The sequence below is a fragment of the Carcharodon carcharias genome, chromosome 2 (genome assembly GCF_017639515.1).
Source record: "Carcharodon carcharias isolate sCarCar2 chromosome 2, sCarCar2.pri, whole genome shotgun sequence".
In the NCBI taxonomy this organism is placed as follows: domain Eukaryota; kingdom Metazoa; phylum Chordata; class Chondrichthyes; order Lamniformes; family Lamnidae; genus Carcharodon; species Carcharodon carcharias.
This window is the reverse complement of record NC_054468.1, coordinates 201,716,641-201,735,546: the sequence shown is the minus strand read 5'-3', so window position 1 is coordinate 201,735,546 and position 18,906 is coordinate 201,716,641. Positions and strand designations below refer to the sequence as shown.

Genomic DNA, 18,906 nt, shown 5'->3' with positions numbered 1-18,906 from the left:
TCTAACATATTTGATAGAATTTTTTGAGGAGGTGACCAGGTGTGTAGATGTGGGTAGTGCAGTTGATGTCGTTTATATGGATTTCAGCAAAGCCTTTGACAAGGTCCCACATGGGAGGCTTATAAAGAAGGCAAATGCACATGGGATACAGGGTAATTTGATAAGGTGGATTAAAAATTGGCTTAGTTATAGGAGACAGAGGGTGAAGACAGAAAGCTGCTTTAGTGACTGGAAGCCAATGTCCAGTGGCGTACCACAGGGACCTGTGCTGTGTCCCCTATTATTCGTCATTTATATAAATGACATAGTTGACTATGTGGGAGGTAGGATTAGTAAGTTTGCGGATGACACAAAGATTGGCCAGGTAGTTAGCAGTGAGGTTGAGTGTCTTGGGCTACAGGAAGATATGGACGGGATGGCCAAATGGGCAGAAAAGCGGCAGGTGGAATTTAATCCTGAAAAGTGTAGGGTGATACATTTTGGAAGGAGTAATTTGACAAGGAAGTATTCAATGGATGGCATGACACTAGATAAGTTCTGAGGAACAAAGGGATCTTGGCCTGTGTGTCCATAGATCTCTGAAGGTGGAGGGGAATGTTAGTGGGGTGGTGAAAAAGGCATATGGGACACTTGCCTTTATCAATCGAGGCATAGATTACAAAAGTAGGGAGATCATGTTGGAGTTGTATAGAACCTTGGTGAGGCCACAGCTGGAGTACTGTGTGCAGTTCTGGTTGCCTCATTATAGGAATGATGTGATTGCACTGGAGGGGGTGCAGAGGAGATTCACCAGGATGTTGCCTGGGATGAAACATTTAAGTTATGAAGAGAGGTTGGACAGACTTGTGTTGTTTTCGTTGGAGCAGAGAAGACTGAGGGGCGACCTGATCGAGGTGTACAAGATTATGAGGGGCATGGACATATCAAGGCGCTATGTCATTGTAAAGGTCCCCAGGCTAATTGCACCCCCACAATTTCCTCTTCAGGTGAGCGAACCAAAATTGTAAAATATAGAGCATTAAATAACCCTTTGTCTTACTGTCTCCTTGTAACAAACAGTCCATACATTATATCCTACGACTCTGCTTTCTGGTACTTGCAAATGCTTATTTATAGCCTCCGATGCTTTCCTTTGACTTCTGTTGTGATCAGGTGAGGATGGGTGCAAAGACTCCCCCTTTTTACCCACTCAATTGATTGCAACATGATTTATTTGAAATTTATAAGGAAGAATGTGCCATTCAGCATATACTTAACAATTTACGTGCTGATTGCAGAGAACTCAGTCCAACAGACCCTTTTGAGTTTAAACAAGTAAGGGGTTAGTTTTTGTTGTGCTAAAAACTCACCCAGGTAAAGCTATTAAAATATCAAAAGAAAAGATAAACACATGTCCAACTGTCGCAAGACACACACAAGCATGCAAAAATGCAAGTTACAAAGTAGAGGAGGTTAACTTTTGGTCAAATTAAGATTCAACAATAAAGGACAAAAGTATAAAGATCTCACTGATTATGAGTTCTTCACTGTTGTTTGTGGCTGAGGTAGCTCTTAAAGCAGTAGTCATTGTTCTTTTTTTCCTGAAAATGCTGCTTTAGAATTTGAAGCCTTCTTTAGAATTTCGTTGTCTGTTGTTCACAGTATGACATAACAGCCAGGATCTAGCTAAGTTTAAAGAGGGAGTGAGGCAAGCAGCTTTGTTGCTGCCTTCTTAGCAAGCAGATTTTTGTGACATTACAAAAAGTGTGATCCTGATCACATGACCTCTCTTTCAACAATGAATGAGTATTCTGCAGAAGGCAATTGATTAACTCATATCTGGATGGACCTTGGCTATTGTGTTAAGGCCTTGGTGACTAATTTTTAATGCCCAAGCCATCACTTCTGATTGACGTATTCTTCCATGTAATCAGCTAAGAAGAACATATCAACACCTCCAAAGAGACTCTCAATCTCCAGCCCACATTGGAAAATTACAGCAACTTGGCCAACTTGCAATTGCAGACATGTCAGGTGACTTCTGGCAACCATCTTAAGTCAGTGTTTTTGTTTTAATTGTTGAAATTGCCCTTGTTAAAAAGTTCCATATGTGAGTCCAGCAGATGAAATTGAAATGTAATATTTCACATCAATACACCTCTGAAACACTTCCCCACTGTTAAGGTTGGACTCCTTGGTCTCTAGTTCCAATGATTTGACTTTGGTCCCTATTTGCATGTTCTTTGCTAAAATGCATCTGACTCTACCCGGGTTCACAGTTAGTTCTGGACTCTGCACAATAACTAATTGGATTTTAGTCCTATCCACTTTGTAAGGTGTTGATGAAAACTTCTAAAGCAACCTGGAGTTATGGAGACTCCGGGAACCTTTAAAAATAGTTGGTAGGACCAGATCCAGAAGTCCTGCTCCCGTGTTCGAGTGATCCCATTTTCACTGTAGGGGAATGGGAATGGACTTGACCCACATTGAGGGAAACCCAAACTCAGCAGGGCCATTTGAACTCAGTGCTGAATCTTTAGCGAGGTTATAAATGCTCTTGAAGGGTGGTTAAGTTATGTAGGACTGTCAAGCTGTCAAGTATTTAAATGGCCACCTGTTAAAATTGAAAATAACGGCCTGCCTGTGTTGGCGAGAGTTGAAAAGAAATCTGTTCTAGCAGTTTCAATAGCTGTTTGTTGACATAATCCTAAGTCATTACAGCATTATTAATGGTTGGCTGATTTCCACAGCCTATCATTATTACAGTTGGGGATAGTAAGTTCACAGTTTTATTGACAGCTCAGAGTTTCTTAAAGGATTAACTTAATTGTTGTAGCATTGTGAATACAAATGTTTGTTTTTATAAGGGTTTAAGTACTCGAATGGATTTAAATGCACTGAACAGCTTTCATGAGTGGCATTTTTTATATATAGTGACCTCTGTAATAGATATTTAGAACTTTATTTTATTTCATCTCAGCGTGGCTCCTGAGGTCTGCCAGTGGTACATACTGGATGACTTAGCTTGGAGGGTCCAAGGGTGGGTGGGGGACATGGGTTGGAATGAGTAGGCACTCAGTTAGCAAAGGGGATATAATAGGCCATGGCATGGGTGGGGGACATGAGTTGGCATGGAGGTTATGAGTGCCATAGGGGTTGGGTGGAAGGCATGAGTTGGCATGGAGGATATGAGAGGCCATTGGCAGTGAGTGGAGTGTGTTGATTGGACAAGGGGAGTGGGTAGGGTGTGAGGGGTAGGGGCGAGAGGGCCTAACATATAAAAAAACTGGGACGACTGAGGCAAGCCTTTTAAACACCTGCCTCAGCCCTAGGCAGCCCCTGTGGTTACGTCCATCCACATCCAACCCGCACCCTCCCTCCTCCTCATCCTGGCCTTCCCAACACCCCTCCCATGGAGCAAAGTACATGCCATTTGCTGCAATTTTTCCTGAGGTGAGTGTGAAATTTCCTAGTTTGAGCTACCTGACTCAAGAGTGAAAATCTGGCCTGAAATATTTGATGGACTGAGTAACCAATTCATTTTGTGGTAAAGGTTAAGGGATTCAACACTTTGGAATTGAAAAGCCGAAGATGAAATGATTTGGGAGTTTTAACTCAGGCTAAGGATGGGATGCAATTAAAATAGAGCAGAGATCTTACAATGATGTGTTCCTTGTCAGGCTGAACATCAGAACCCAGGGCCAGAAGAGATTTTTTTTTCAGTAATTCTTTAGGAGCAAGATTTTGATCCTGTGCTCAGCATTTCAACTTGATGGTATGGTAGAGGTTGGGAATTCCCATTGTGAGGCAAAGGATCTTCAAACCCGTCACTCCCTAAAGACTGTTCACATGGTGCATCTTTCATCTTGAACCACGTTGGATCAGTGACACACATAATTTAGGTCACTCAGGTCCTCTTCAATTCAAAGGAGAATGTAAATCTTATAATCACCTTTTCTTCAGAGTAATTACCCATTTTATGTGATAAATGACTTACTGATATCTAGGTTTATTTCATTTAATAAACATTCATTTTTAATAGCCTGCCTGTTAAGGTGTTCTATCATATCACCAGTGGGCAGCGCATCTTCAAAAGGGGTTTAGCAATAGGAGCCACGGCATCAGATTACTTGGAGAGACAGTCCAGAGTTGTGATACTGGCTGGGTGTTAGCACCCTCAACCAGCCAGTGATGTGATGTGCCAGGTTTCACAGTTCTCAAAGCTCTCTCACCTCATGCCCACAGTTCTTGATAATGGAGACATTCTGGGATGCACGGGAGAACTTTCCCATGGAGCAGATTAAAGGAGGGAGATGCAACCTCGTACATCTCCTGGCAAATATGAAAATTGATTTTGTCAAAAAAAGTCAATTCAAATTATTATATTCACTCTAGAATGGGCAAGAACTCAACTTTCCGTTTTAACTGGAAAGGTATAAACATACTTTCTCTGCACCGATGTAGATTTGTACGAGTGAGCTACTGAGATTAGAGTTTCAGGATCTATGCTGTCAAATGTCCTTATGGGTAAGGGTAGTTGAAGTAGCATAATTAGGTATTAGTGGCGTTGTTGAGGATTTCATTTATTTATGTTTCTTGCCAAATCCCTGACAGTCAAATCTTTTACAGTGTAAGAGAAATTCAAAAAATCAAAGGCAAAGCTTTGAGTAGGCTTTGCATTCATTGATTTTTAACTTATAATGACATTGCAGCTTTGCACCTCTTTAGCTACTTTAACTGCTTATTGAGTGATTTTGACAAGCTTCTTATTCTGTTGGGGTGACACAGTAGTTACTTGGTTACTTTGTAGTTACAACAAAGGACACCTTTGCCCTGGGAATTGCACTGTGCAGTGGGTTAGACATTAGCTTTCTCAACACAAGCTGATTGGACCAAAGTCACCTCTGCGGGCTGTAAGAGTCCAACATGAAATGAGTTCATGTCTTCTCAATCAAGTGGCTGGCAGGTGTGGCCCTGCACTGCAAAATTTGGCCAAAGTTGACAGTATAACAATGACAGGTTTATGAAGGAACTGGGAAAGAAATGCTCCACTAATGAGTAGGTGTCATATTCTGAGGGTGAAGCTAAGTAATATTGTTGGAACAGAGGAAAGCTGGCATAAGTGTCTTGGCTATGTTAGAGCTGGCTGGAGAGTGCTTTTTGCTGATGCCAGGTGCCTGAGATGAAAGGTTTTTCATTCTGCAATATTAATAAGAAAAGAAACCCTATGAACTGTCAGTTCTCCCTGGATCTGCCCATTTCCAAGGTTTTAAGCTTGTGCTGTGAAATACAGACATTTAAGCCTTGATATTGATGGGGGACTGACAAGGAAGATGATCATAGTGACCTGGAAACCCAGAAATTTGGGTTTCTGTTAAATTTAATGAGAGGATCTCTTTCAAAGTTTCTCACTCTGTTTTCTGGTTGGTGTGAAGGCCTGTGGCAACAGGCCACAGTTGGGAGTGGAAAGTAGGGAGGGAGAGATGGGGGTTGAGGGGGCCAGGGGTGGCGGTGCGGTGCGGCTCAGGGATTCAAGAGATGAAGATGGAGAACTGGAGAAGACATGGGGGAACCAGAGACCAGAGAAGACATTGGGGGCTACGGGCAGACTGGCGGGTCTGATGGCAGAAAGGGAAGCAGGTAAGCTTGGTGGACAAGGGGAAGCACTCTCCCTCCTCCTGGCCCACACACAGTGATGTAAAAGTATTTACTTGATGATCCAGCCTCAGTAAATGTGCACTTACGTAAATTAGTTGATGAGCAGTATGTTGCGTCCTTGTTTTGGTTCCCTCAATATCTTCTGTAGGTCCAGTTTTGGCAAAAATGAACATTGATTTACACAACATCTTTCATTACTTTAGGACACCACAAAGCACTTCACAGAATCACAGAATCGCACAGTGCAGAAGAGGCCCTTCAGCCCATCGAGTCTGCACCGACACGTGAAAAACACCTGACCTACCTGCCCAATCGCATTTACCAGCACTTGGCCCATAGCCACTTCACAGCCAATTAAGTAAATTTGAAGTTTAGTCACGACTGTAATCAGGAAAACATCAATAAGATAAATGACTGGATTGCTTTAATGTTATTGGCTGAAGATTAAATGTTGGTCAGGACATCAGGAAAATTTCTCTGCTTTTCTTTGAATATTGCCAGAAGACCTTTTACTTCAACAACAGCTGCAGCAACTTGCATTTATATAGGACCTTTTATGCAGGTCTTTCAGAGAAGAACAAACAAAATTTGACACTGATGCTCAAAGAGGGATGTTAGGTGAGGTGGCCAAATGCTAGGTCAAAGATGTGAGTTTTAAGGAGCATCTTAATGGAGTAGAAAGATGTAAAGAGGCAGAGAGGTTTAAAGAGGGAATTCCAGTGCTTGGGCCTCAGCAGCTGATGACACAACCGCCAATGGTGGAGCGATTAAAATTGGGGACGCGCAAGAGTCTGGAATTGGAGGAGTGCAGCAATCTTTCAGAGGGGTTATAGAGATTGGAATGGGTGAAGCTATGTAAAGATTTGAAAAACAAAGATGGACATTTTAAATTGAGATGATGTCAGATCTGTGTAGGTCAACAAACAGGTGATGGGTGAATGAAGTTTGGTCCATCTGCCTGAGAGGGCAGACAGTCTCTCAGTTTAAAATATTATCCAAGCAACAGTTTTGACAGTTCAACACTTCCTCAATACTGAATTGAAGTGTCATCTGAAATTTTATTTACTCAAATCATGTAGTGGGGCTTGAACTCATGACCTTCTGAGAATTACACTCTTGCAACCACAAAACTTTTTATTACATTGATACATTGAAAATTAAGTACAGCTCAGCATATGACCCCGATTAGTCATTCATGGAGCAGCTTTAGTGAGCTAGGTTGAATTTTCATTCACCAAAGTGTTCTTGGCTTGGGAAGCTGCTCATCACCCCTTTATCACCCTATCCAAATGCCAGCAGGGAGATGGCACCCAGCAAGACAGCCCCACTTATCTGCCTTCCAATGATAACCCTTCCAATCCCAGGGGCTGCTGGGAGAAGAGTGGCAATAATCCCACTGATGGGAACAGAAGGCTGTTTGGACTCCCAATTTTGGAGGGAGCAGGCCCAATATTACTTATTGTATCTTGGTTTTGCAGATAAAGTTGCCATCAGGCTGCTGACCCAGTAGAACTGTTCTGTGAAAGTAATGATGTCAAGGCCTAGACATGTGATGGTGCACATCAGTTTTACAGGCACAACACTGGAGCCTAAACATCCAATATGGTTTTCACCAGAAGTGCCTGAAATAGGCTTGGAACCTATGCAAAAGCAAAATTAGACTGGAGCCCCTTTTCCGGTCACTGCCTGCTGAAAGGGGTGAAGTGGCTTAAGATTGAAATGCTAAATGCCTGCAAGATTTCTGAGGATACTCAGCAAGCATCTGCAGCTAACCTGTCAAATGTGAAGGAGGTCCAAAGTCCAATACTGGGTGTGCCTTTGACATAATGTACAGGGACATGTACAGTAACTGTATCAAGTTCAGACCAGCCCACATATTTTGTGAAATTTAATGTAACTTTCACAACTTTTAATAAACCTTCTGGAGAAAGATCTTCACCATTCACTTTTGTAGTGAACCATGTCCTTTCTCTACATTTCTCTGATTTTCTAGAAATAATGGACAGAGAAAATCTTCCTTCTTGTAATGTTTTGCTTTACTAATAAATATTGGGAAAAAAAATCTTGAGTGATTAGTGATTAGATCCTACCTTTTAATCAAAGTCAGAAATATCTAACAGTTGTTAAAATATTATTAGGAGCAGCTGTTTAGGGACAGCAATCTTTTAGCTATGTTTTGTTTGAGTTGGCATAGGCCACTTGTCCTGACTGTCTCAGTATTTCTTTTGCAATTCTGGGAATCAACTTAAGCAGTTCCAGTTCAGTCCATTTATTTCCCCACCCTTTTTTTACAGTCAGTTTCTGTCAAATTCAGACAGAACTTCATTTTGAGATTTAATACAGAAAGTAACAGCAGTCTTTCCCCCTTTGAGTCTTTTCTACTTGTGAGGAGGGGAAGAAGAGACCAAACGACTGATCAGCAGCAACCTCAATTGCCCTGCATATCACAGACTTATTAGCGATTGGTTCAGGATCTTGACATCACTGACAACAAATTTTCAGGAATTTTGTTTTACAATAAATACATTATTTTTATGAAGATCTATTTCGATTGTACAATTATTTTTTATTGCCACTTTTCATTATATATTTCTGATGAATGGGATTCTGGGTACAATATTGTTCAACTTTTTGTGGCTCTCTTGGCCTGAAACCTGTAGCAATGGGAACAATATGATGAAATGGAAAGGGAGCCAACAATGACATGATGTAATATACTCCATTGACTTGGCTTCTTTCTTGGGGCAGGATAGTCATTGATAACTGTTTCACTTATTTTCATTTGTTTATAAATATTGAATTGCCTCTGCTGTCAAAATGATGGATATAACCTTCAAAAATGCTAATTCTATTTTAGCTTTTGATTTAAAACAAAATAGTTGTGACAAAGGCAGATAAATCCACCGTTTGCTAATGAAATGTTCCCATCCTTTATGTATCCAGTATGCAAGATGAACGTCCACAGGCGCTGTGAGACCAATGTGGCACCAAACTGTGGAGTCGATGCTCGAGGGATAGCTAAAGTGCTGGCAGATCTCGGTGTCACTCCAGATAAGATCACCAACAGTGGACAAAGGAAGAAAAAGGTAGAGTATTAAAAGTAAAAGTGAACAACTGAATGTGGTATAATGTGCTCTTGCATGACAATATGCTGCCTCCATCAGTCTAACTGAGATCTGGTACCCCAAAACAGTAAAACAGTGATATAATACATAGTGGTTATGGCTCCTCTTCAAGGCAGAACTGTCTGTGCACAAATATATGTTCATGTATTTGGTCTCTCTTTAAATTGCTTTTGCCGTAACTAGCCAATGGCTTAAAATGATTTAATAGTTAAAATTACTATGGAGTAAAGAAACAAAGCTATGCAGACTAGATTTGATCCTTAACTTGATATAGTTAATTTCATTGGGGGCGGCAATATTAGCCCTAACATAGTCCTTTGCAAGGGCTGAGAGTTTACACAGTGGTGGAGGGGGCAGGGGACGATGGGTGGTTGCAGATCTGTTCCTGGATCTCAAGCAGTGTTTCTCTTGTCCAGCCTTTGTATAATATGAGAGAGTCACTTCCCATTCTCATTCTTCATTTTCACAATCCCCACTGTGGGGAAGTAACCACTGCACAGAATGAACAAACTTTGGGATCTTCAAGAATGTTGGCATTCATCTACTCTCATTTTGACGTTTTAATATATTGTGCCACTGTGTCAACCATGTCTTACTGTATATGGTCAACTGATGTGCCACATTCATCATTTCCACTATAAATCCAAAGGCAAAAGGAAGTCCTTGGGCCATTTTTTATCCTCTAAACAATAAACAAGCTAAAGACACAATTTCATTGCACATTAAGATCCAGCAAATAAAATGACTGGGCTGCTAGGTTTGTCGTGACCACCTGGCTGATGTTCACTGAGAAAGTTTTCATTAAAGGAGTGGAAAGAGCTTACAAATGGATATGGTGGCCTTACCACACCGTTCACCCTGATGATGCTGTAACTTTCGCGGAGGCCTAACCCGGGGCGGCCGAGGCACCTGCCGAAAGGAAACATTAGGTCTCTTTTCCGTGCAAATCAGGGTGTTAATGACATAGAGAGGTCTGGGTGATACAATTTAGGAGGGCACACCTACTTCTATGTGTATATATATATATATATATTGACCTCTCTCAGAAATTCATGCCACTTCATTTTGAATGCTTACAGCAAATCCACACTCTCATCACCTACCAGCAACCTATTTCATAGACTGGCAGCCCTGTAAAGTTAAGTACTTCCTAGAATGTAACTTAGTCTTATGCTTTGGTAACACATACTTATGGCCCTGCTCCTATCTAACTTATCTAGGTCAAGTAGTCTATCTACTTGAGCAGAGTCTAAGGCCCAGATTTTCGCTCCCAGGTCGGGTGCGCAGAGATGGGAGAATTCCTGGCCTGCAATTGGGATTTTTGTTCCGGTAGCGCAGGCTGGATTAGAAATTGGACCCAACACTCCCAGAACCGGTGTGGAGATTGCTGGATGCTGAGGCGGATTGGGCGGATGGCCTGCCTCTGTTCTCTGGCACTTTGTTGAATTAAATTAAAAAATTATGACAACAATAAAAAGTCCTCTATCCTCACCCCTCACCCACCCACACACACTCCCAAGTCCCATCCATGCCAACCTATGCCAACCCATGCCCCTCTATCTATCCCCATGGCCCCTCTTACCCTCTGTGCCAACCCATGCACCTCAATCCAGCCCCCCATTGCCCCTCATACCTCCATGCCAACCCATGCCCCTCTACCCACCCCCATGGCCCCTTATAGCCCCATGCCTCCCACATCCCCAGTCTCTTATAGCCCCTCACCCATCACTGTTTGTCCCTACCCCCCCACCATCCAACTCATCGAGTATCCTTTGACAGTTTCTTGACAGCTTCTTTGGAAATCCCTTAAAGAGCAGTGGAAGCAGAGTCTTTGAATGTTTTCAAGGCAGGAGTAGATAGCATCTTGATAAACAAGGGGGTGAAAAGTTATTGGGGGTAGGTGAGAGGTTACAGTCGGATCAGCCATGATCTTATTGAATGAAAGAGCTGGCTCGAATGGCCTAGTGGCCTACTCCTGCTCCTAACTTGTATGCTCATATGTTCCTTGACAGTTTTGACAGTGCTTTGACAGCTCCTTGACAGCTTTGACAGTTCCTTGACTGCTTTGGCAGCTCCTTGACAGCATTGATAGTTGCAATGAGTTTATGTTTTTTACGTACAGTCATGTTTAATTTTAACAATCTCTTATCTCTCCCAAAGGGTGCCTTACCTCTCTCAAAGGCATCCCAGGACAATATACAAAGGGGCACCTTACCTCTACTAAGGAGTTCCTTGGCTATCCAAATGAATCCACCAAGTTCAGGCTTGCTCTTACCTGGTCCAATCTGCGCACTCCAGCTTTCACACCCCTGGCCTACCACAATCCCACTTCAGCGGTGGCAGCTGGTTATATAAATGGCCAGCTGCCCCGTAAACCATGTATGTGCGACACCTGGCCTGATTCCACTCCCACCCCCGTGAAAATGGAAAGTGCCATGTTTGGGGGAAGGTCTTAGAATTTCTGGGCTAATCCGCCATTTTCACCACAACAAAGAGGTTCTCCGTCATGGTGAAAATCTGGGCCTAATTCTTCCATTATTGAAAGGTCCTCGATCATATATATTTCTTATTCATTCATGGGATGCCAGCATCACTGGCTAGACCAGCATTTATTGCTCATCCCTAAAAGGAAAGAAACCACTGTTGAAATACCCATCTGGTTCACTGATATCCATCATCAGACTTTTAATTCCAGATTTTTTTTTTATTGAATTCAAATTTCACCATCTGCCATGGTGGGATTTTAACCAAGGCCCCCAGAGCATTCTCCTGGGTCTCTAGAGCACCAGTTCAGTAACAATACCACTACACCACTGCCTCCTTGAAGTTAACACTTTTGAAAGTATCTCTTTCGAGTACAAACCCATTTCAGATGAAGTTACATTGTTTCATAGTTTGCCATTGTGAGATTTGAACTCTTGATACTCTTTTGAGTAAACCTGTTTCCATCTGTTTCAGATGAAGTTACATTGTTTCATAGTTTGCCATTGTGAGATTTGAACTCTTGATCTTGGGGTTATAAACCCAGTACCATAACCATTTGGCTATTTAGGCCAAGCCTAAACCATAGGCTACAGCAAGACAGGCCCCAGCACTCTTTCCTGGTAACTAGTTACAGCTGGCAACTAATTATAAATCCACTAATTGAATGAGAATGTGCAAGGCTCATTCGCCCTTTTTAAACCTGACTTGTAATTATGCTGGAGCTACAGTCTATGTGACGACAAATGCAGGTGGTGAAGGGAAGACCTCTCTGGGGAAGCTCACATTGCTTTGTTCAATAGGGTCAGATCAGATTTTGAATCTGGAATTACACTTTGCATCACTGTGCTCTATCATAAAATAACTGTGTGATACAACCATGTAGAGTAATAATTCTCCAGGTTTGATCCTCAGTCTGTGCGAGCATTTCGGTTGAGGAGAAAAGCAACCCTTTTGAGGATTGAACTACAAGGGCCAAGCAAAAAGATGCAGCAATGAGGAATGCTGCATTAAAAGGACAGGGACAAGCCAGAGGAAAAAGCTCAATTTTTTTAAAGGCCTTCTTTGAATCATCTATTGTAAATGTGAGCTCGAGCACATGATAGGGAGAACCTACAATAAACATAGAAGCTACCTTTTGTCTGGCCTGGAGACATGAGCCACAATTTTACATTCGGCATGTGGGTACACGCCCAACATGCTGGAATGTTAAATGATGCGCGATGACGTTGGGCATGTGTCCCGATGTCATCGTGAACTCGTGCGATATTTAGTTCAGCGGGTGCGTGCCAGGTTTGGCTGCGTGCCTGCCGATAATTGAAAGGCCTATTAAAGCCATTAACAAGGTAATTAAGTTGAATTTTACACTGCCCGCCCAAGCTTATGGCTGATGGGCAGGCGAAAAGGCCAAGCGGCCTTTACATTTTTTAGGAAACCTCACCCACGAGCGGGATGAGGTTTCCTAAAGCTTATACAAATTAAACAAAACTTTCTTTAGCCATTACAAGCATGTCCCATCTCATGTGACACAGCCTCAGAGAGATTGAAGCGCTCTTTCGCACACACGTGTGAACTACTTGCTAGGCCCAGCTCTCCCACCTCCCCCCACCCACACAGGTAGTGTTCGGCACTACCACTTGTGATCCACGCAGGGTGGGCCAACCGCATGAAATCGCGATACGCAGCTGATCACGGGTGGCGGTCAGCTTCCCGACTGCTCCCGCCGAGCCCACCCGACAACTGGAAAATCCTGGCCATGGGGTGGAATTTTATGCCCCCCTCTCCTGCTCCCGGGAGCAGGCTGACAGGCTGAGGAGGCATAAAACCAGATAGCATTGCAGCAGCATCATATTCATTGCCTACCTGCTTTGCTGGTATTTTATCAGTGGCAAAGGTTGCATAGGCCACACGTGGCAAGATTTTGTGGCCTGACGGCGGGGAAGGTTGTCCCTCTGCCCAACTCTGCTCCCCCTTCCCTGAACCTGGTCCTCCACCCCCCTTGCTGGGCCCTCCTTGCCTAGGTTCAGCAAAACCCCACTCACCTTTGATTCCAGCCTCTATGGCTCCTCTGCGCATTAGAGTGCCTTCAATTCCAGCAGTGGCCACCACCCTCAGTGGCGCTGCTGGGACTAGAGAGCTGCTGGCCATCTGATTGGCTGGCTGCTCGCAGAGATGGGACTTCCCAAGTAAACTATATACTTTTTTTTTAAAACTTATCTGGCTGGCTGTCTCCTGGCCTAGGAACCATTTCCCATCAGGTTTTCCTGTCAGGAAAGCCAATAGTGCTCTTTCTCAATAAGGCTTTCAATTAAAATAGCAGATTGGACATGATTATGTTATCAGAGCCTGATCTGCATGTTTAAAGATGATCCCTCTGGCTTGAGTGCAGTATCCTTTCTGCCCAATTTAAAATTGCTGGTGGCCATATTGGAGTGGGTAAATCATCCAGTCTATTTTAATTCCTCACAATCCCCCTCCACCGCCGACCTGCTTTCCACCAGCCATGAGGCAGGTGGGTGGCTGGGTGCATAAAACCTGGTCTTCCATTGTTTAACTGGACAGAATCTTATTTCTTTTTGGGAAATGAATCTGATGGAGGTGATCCTTAGAATATTCTCTCTTTATTCCACAACCAGCTTGAGAAAGTGTTTTGCAGTTTATTGTGGGACTGGCGGTGTGTTTAACAGCGTGTCTTTTTTATTGGGGGCTAGGCGTTACAGCACTAAAAAAAAGACAAGCTGCTGTAGACAGCGAAGCTTTGTTTTGTAAGGCACCTTCAAAATTGTTATTTCCATTTGGGTCTAAAGGGGCTGACATGGTAAAGCATCCACAACTAGAAAAGCTGTCAAAGCATGCAGAAGAAAGTGCCAAGAAAGATCGCCACTTTTAGCGAGCTTCAACACCCCCACAGGTAGCAGCACTTTATAGTGAGCACTGCCACTAAAATTGGGGCTGTAACAATAGCAGAACTGCAAATATAGATAGGTGCTGGTTATGGCATTGGTTTTGTTCCTCCAGTACACAAGGAGTTAAAAGCCATTGCTTTCAGTAATTTTTTTCCTGTTGTTTTGTATGATCGCTATTTTCCCATGGCCTTGAGGCAGAATGTATTTCGGATCTCCCTAATCCATTCAGCTCTGCTCCTTGTCCTGTTTTTTTTGGTCTATTTCTGCCAATCTTATAACTTTTTGAATGAAGGCCAATTGTCTTTGCTTCTACCTTCACTTAAAGTGATAGAAACAAAAGTAACTTCATCGGCATCACTTCATATGGTAAGTAAGTTAATTTAACCGTTATCTCTTAAAAAGGCATATGCATTTCTGTTGGTGGTTGCGTGATCTGTCATAAAGGATGGAAGTGAATCAAGGATAGGATTTTACAAATGTTACCAAGAGAAGTTGTTAGGTCACATCCTAAGGTAGAGGTTTCTATGCATCTATTGAGAAACAGAGCAATTTACATCTCCTTATGTCCAATCAGACTTGGCTGTGAAGCTCATTTTTGTATGGTACAATTTCACAAATGAAGACAGCAACTTATATTTACACAATGCCTTAAAGATTAGCATACCAAACATTGCAAAAGAGATCATGTTTCATGCCTTCTTGGCAGATACCCAGTTCTTCCCCTTACTCGCCAGTACTCCCTCCTAGTGTGCGGTCCCTCAGTTCAACAATCATTATTATCCTGAATATGATATCAAAGTAAATTATTCCGCAGTATAAGTGACCCTATGGCTGGACCTTCATTTCCTTTGGTAATGTCATATTGCTCATCCATATGCAGCTTCTGTATTATTATGAGTTAATCTACTATGACATCACATACATGGGATTGGCAGTGTACATCAACTGGAAGCTTGGCAACACAGAGAAATCACAGGACAGAAACATAAACACCAGAGCAGATTTGATAAATGTGAGAAGATGCCTTCAGTCACTTCGTTTGCACGCACTGTGGAGATAGGGCACCTTCTGAAATGTTACTTTCTATTTTCAAAGTTATCGCTTTCCCACCACCAACCCCAACCCAACCTGACTGCCATAGGCCATTCCTGTGGGTACTCAGCATCGGCCTCTTGCTGCCGGAATACCTGTTTCTACCGATCAGACAATGATTTCTGCCAGGTTCAGGTGGGAGTAAGAGCCTGAATATTTAGGAATGATTCTTTTCTGAGTTAATCCTGTTAAAATTTGGGCTTGCAACTCTAGACAAGGCCAGGGCAGAATCCCTGGGAATCCCATGTTTGACAGTGAATCAATTTCCAGTGGTGAGGGCTTCAGCACATCTTCAGCTTGTACCTGCCATGTTGAGCGGACACGTTTGGAGAAGTTACAGAACTGCACAGGAGTTTCTGCTGTGTGCCGCAAGTAAATTTCATGAGAACTCTCACCGGAGTTAGCAAGAGTCCCATTGACGGACCAGGAAAACCATCAACAATCAAAGGTTATTGTTCTCAGAGATGATCAATTCCCTTAAGCTCAAGACCCAAGATCTCCATTGGGAGCTGAAGGAGTAACAAATTTACCTGTTCACTTGACAGTCATGGCTTTGTCTTCTGTCTTCAAAGTGGCAGGATGCTGCTATAAATTTCCAGGTCCAGGTAGCACGTGGGTTACCCACTCCAATTTTGCAAGTAGCCCCATCCCCATAAACTGAGCATCAGAGGCTGGTAGTCACGCTCTGCCAAACCATAGAACCATAGAAAAGTTACAGCACAGAAGGAGGCCAGTCGGCCTATCTTGTCCATGCCAGCCCGAGGACATCCAGGTGCTCTTTCTAATCTCACCTCCCTGCACTCAGCCCATAGCCTGCAGCCTACAGCCTTTAAGGTGCAGATCCAGGTACTTTTTAAGAGAGTTTAGAGTTTCTGCCTCTACCACCAACTTGGGCAATGAATTCCAGACACCCACTACCCTCTGCGTAAAAAAGTTCTTCCTCATGTCCCACCCCTACACCTTCTGCCACTTATCTTGAAACTATGTCCGCTGGTTCTAGAATACTCCACCAGGGGAAACAATTTTATCCTGTCCACTCTATCTATTCCCCTCATAATTTTGTACACCTCAATCAAGTCACCTCTCAGCCTTCTTTGTTCTAAGGAAAATAACCCCAACCTATCCAATCATCCCTCATAGCTACACTTTTCTAACCCTGGCAACATTCTTGTAAACCTCCTCTGCCCTCTCTCCAGAGCTATTACATCCTGTAATGTGGTGAGCAGAATGGCACACAATACTCCAGTTGTGGCCTCACCAGTGTTTTATACAATTCCAACATTATATTCTTTCTTTTATATTCTATACCTCTGTCAATGAAGGAGGCCATTCCATATGCCTTCTTTACAAACTTGTCTACTTGAACTGCTGCCTTCAGGGACTTGTGTGCTTGTACGCAGAGATCTCTCACTTTATCTACACCCCCTTAGCATATTCCCATTTATTGTGTAATCCCTAGAACTGTTTGACCTCCCTAAATGTATGACCTCACACTTCTCTATGTTAAAATCCATCTGCTACTTTACCGCCCACTCCACCAACCCATCTATACCGTTTTGGAGATTTGACTATCCTCTACACTATCCACTACTCAGCCAATCTTTGTGTCATCTGCAACTTTCCCAATCGTGCCCCCCATGTTTACGTCCAGATCATTAATATTTAACACAAACAGCAAGGGCCCAACACCGAGCCCTGTGGAACACCACTTGAGACAACTTTCCATTTGCAAGGGCATCCATCAACCATTACCCTTTGTTTCCTGTTACAAAGCCAACCTTTTACCCAGTTTGCCACATTACCCTGAATCCCATGGGCTTTTATTTTCCTGACCAATCTGCTATGTGGGACCTTGTCAAATGCCTTGCTAAAATCCATGTACACAACATCCACTACACTACCTTCATCAACCCTTCTTGTCACTTCCTCAAAGAATTCTATCAAATTTGTGGTTAAGACCTTCCTTTAACAAATCCATGCTGACCATCCCTGACTAGTCCATGCCTTTCCGCATGACAGTTAATCCTATCTCTCACGATCGATTCTACTAATTTGCTCACCACCAATGTAAGACTAGCTGGCCTATCATTGTTTGGCATTTCCTTTGATCCCTTTTTAAACAATGGAACTACGTTTGCATTTCTCCAGTCCTCTGGTACCTCCCCTGTATCTAGTGAAGATTGGAAAATCATCCTCAGAGCGTCTGCTATCTCCTCCCTGACTTCCATCAGCAGCCTCGGAAACAATCCATCTGGCCCTGGTGACTTAACAGCTTTCAAGGATTTCAACCCTTCGAGTACTTCCTCTCTCTTTATGACCATCCCGTCCAATATCTCGCAGTGTTCCTCCTGAACTACTATATCTACATCCTCCCTTTCCTTTGTAAACACGGAGACAAAATATTCATTCAAAACCCTTCCCACAGCCTCTGCATCTACATACAAGTTTCCATCTTCATCTCTGATAGGTGCCACTTTTTCCTTAACTAACCTTTTAGCATTAATGTATTGGTAAAACATCTTCAGGTTGTCTTTAACTTTACTTGCTAATCTTTTTTCATGCCCTCTCTTTGATTTCCTTATTTCCTTTTTCACTTCGTCCCTGCACTTCCTATATTTGTCTAGGCTATCTGCAGTGCTTAGTTATTTGTACCTGTTGTATGCTTTCTTTTTCTGTTTGATCTTCCCCTAGACAACCGGGGTGTTGGGGGGGGGTGGGGGGTGGGTGGTCTAGATTTAGCAGTACCACTCTTATTTTTGTAGGGGACATGTATACTTTGTACAATTAGGATCTCGCTTTTTAGTGCTTCCCACTGGTTTTCCACTGTTTTATCGTCGAGCAGTGCTGTCCAGTCCATCTCAGCCAAGTTCCTTTTCATTTCTGCAAAATTTGCCTTCCCCCAGTTCAAGACTTTTACTCCTGCCTTATCTCTGTCCTTTTCCATGGTAAGGCTCAATCTAACTGAATTGTGATCACTGTCCCCGATATGGTCGTCAACTGTCATTTCACCCACTTGCCCTTCTTCGTTCCCCAAGACCAGGTCTAGAAGTGCATCTTCTCTCGTTGGGTTTGTCACTAACTGGTTGAAAAGATTTTCCTGGACATACTGCATGAATTTTTCTCCCTCAGTGTCCCTTATATTGTTTGAATCCCAGTTGATATTAGGATAGTTGAAGTCTCCTACTATTATTGCCCTCTTGTTCTTGCAAGCAGAAATTTGCCCACATATTTGTTCTTCTATCACCCTTTCACCATTTGGGGGTCTGTAGTATACTCCCAGTGGTGTGACTGCCCCTTTTTTATTTCTAAGCTCAATCCATAAAGCCTCGTTTGTTGACCCATTTAGTATATCATCCCTTCTCACAACTGGAATTGATTCTTTAACCATTAGTGCTACCCCCCTCTCCTTTTTTATCTCCTACTCTATCATGTCTGAAGACTCTATAACCAGGGATATTAAGCTGCCAGTTTTGTCCCTCCTTTAGCCAGATCTCTGTTATAGCAATGATATCCTGCTGCCATGTGCCTACCTGGGCCCTTAACTCATCTACCTTGTTTGTAATACTCCTTGCATTGAAGTATAAACAGTTTAACCCTGTCAATTTCCCTTGCTGGACACTTTTTAAACTTTGCTTCTCCTGTAACTCCATGTCTATCACAACATC

The 18,906-nt window shown here is 42.9% G+C and overlaps 1 protein-coding gene across 2 annotated transcripts in view; it reads left to right on the top strand.

The window, feature by feature from the left end:
• The window catches only part of LOC121269436 (protein kinase C epsilon type), a 695,765-nt gene that overhangs the window by 430,172 nt on the left and 246,687 nt on the right, over window positions 1–18,906 (top strand). For both annotated transcript variants that reach the window (XM_041174046.1, XM_041174045.1), the window contains one exon: window positions 8,581–8,723. In XM_041174046.1, the coding sequence (XP_041029980.1) occupies window positions 8,581–8,723 (143 nt within the window). The remainder of the gene's footprint in view (window positions 1–8,580; window positions 8,724–18,906) is intronic.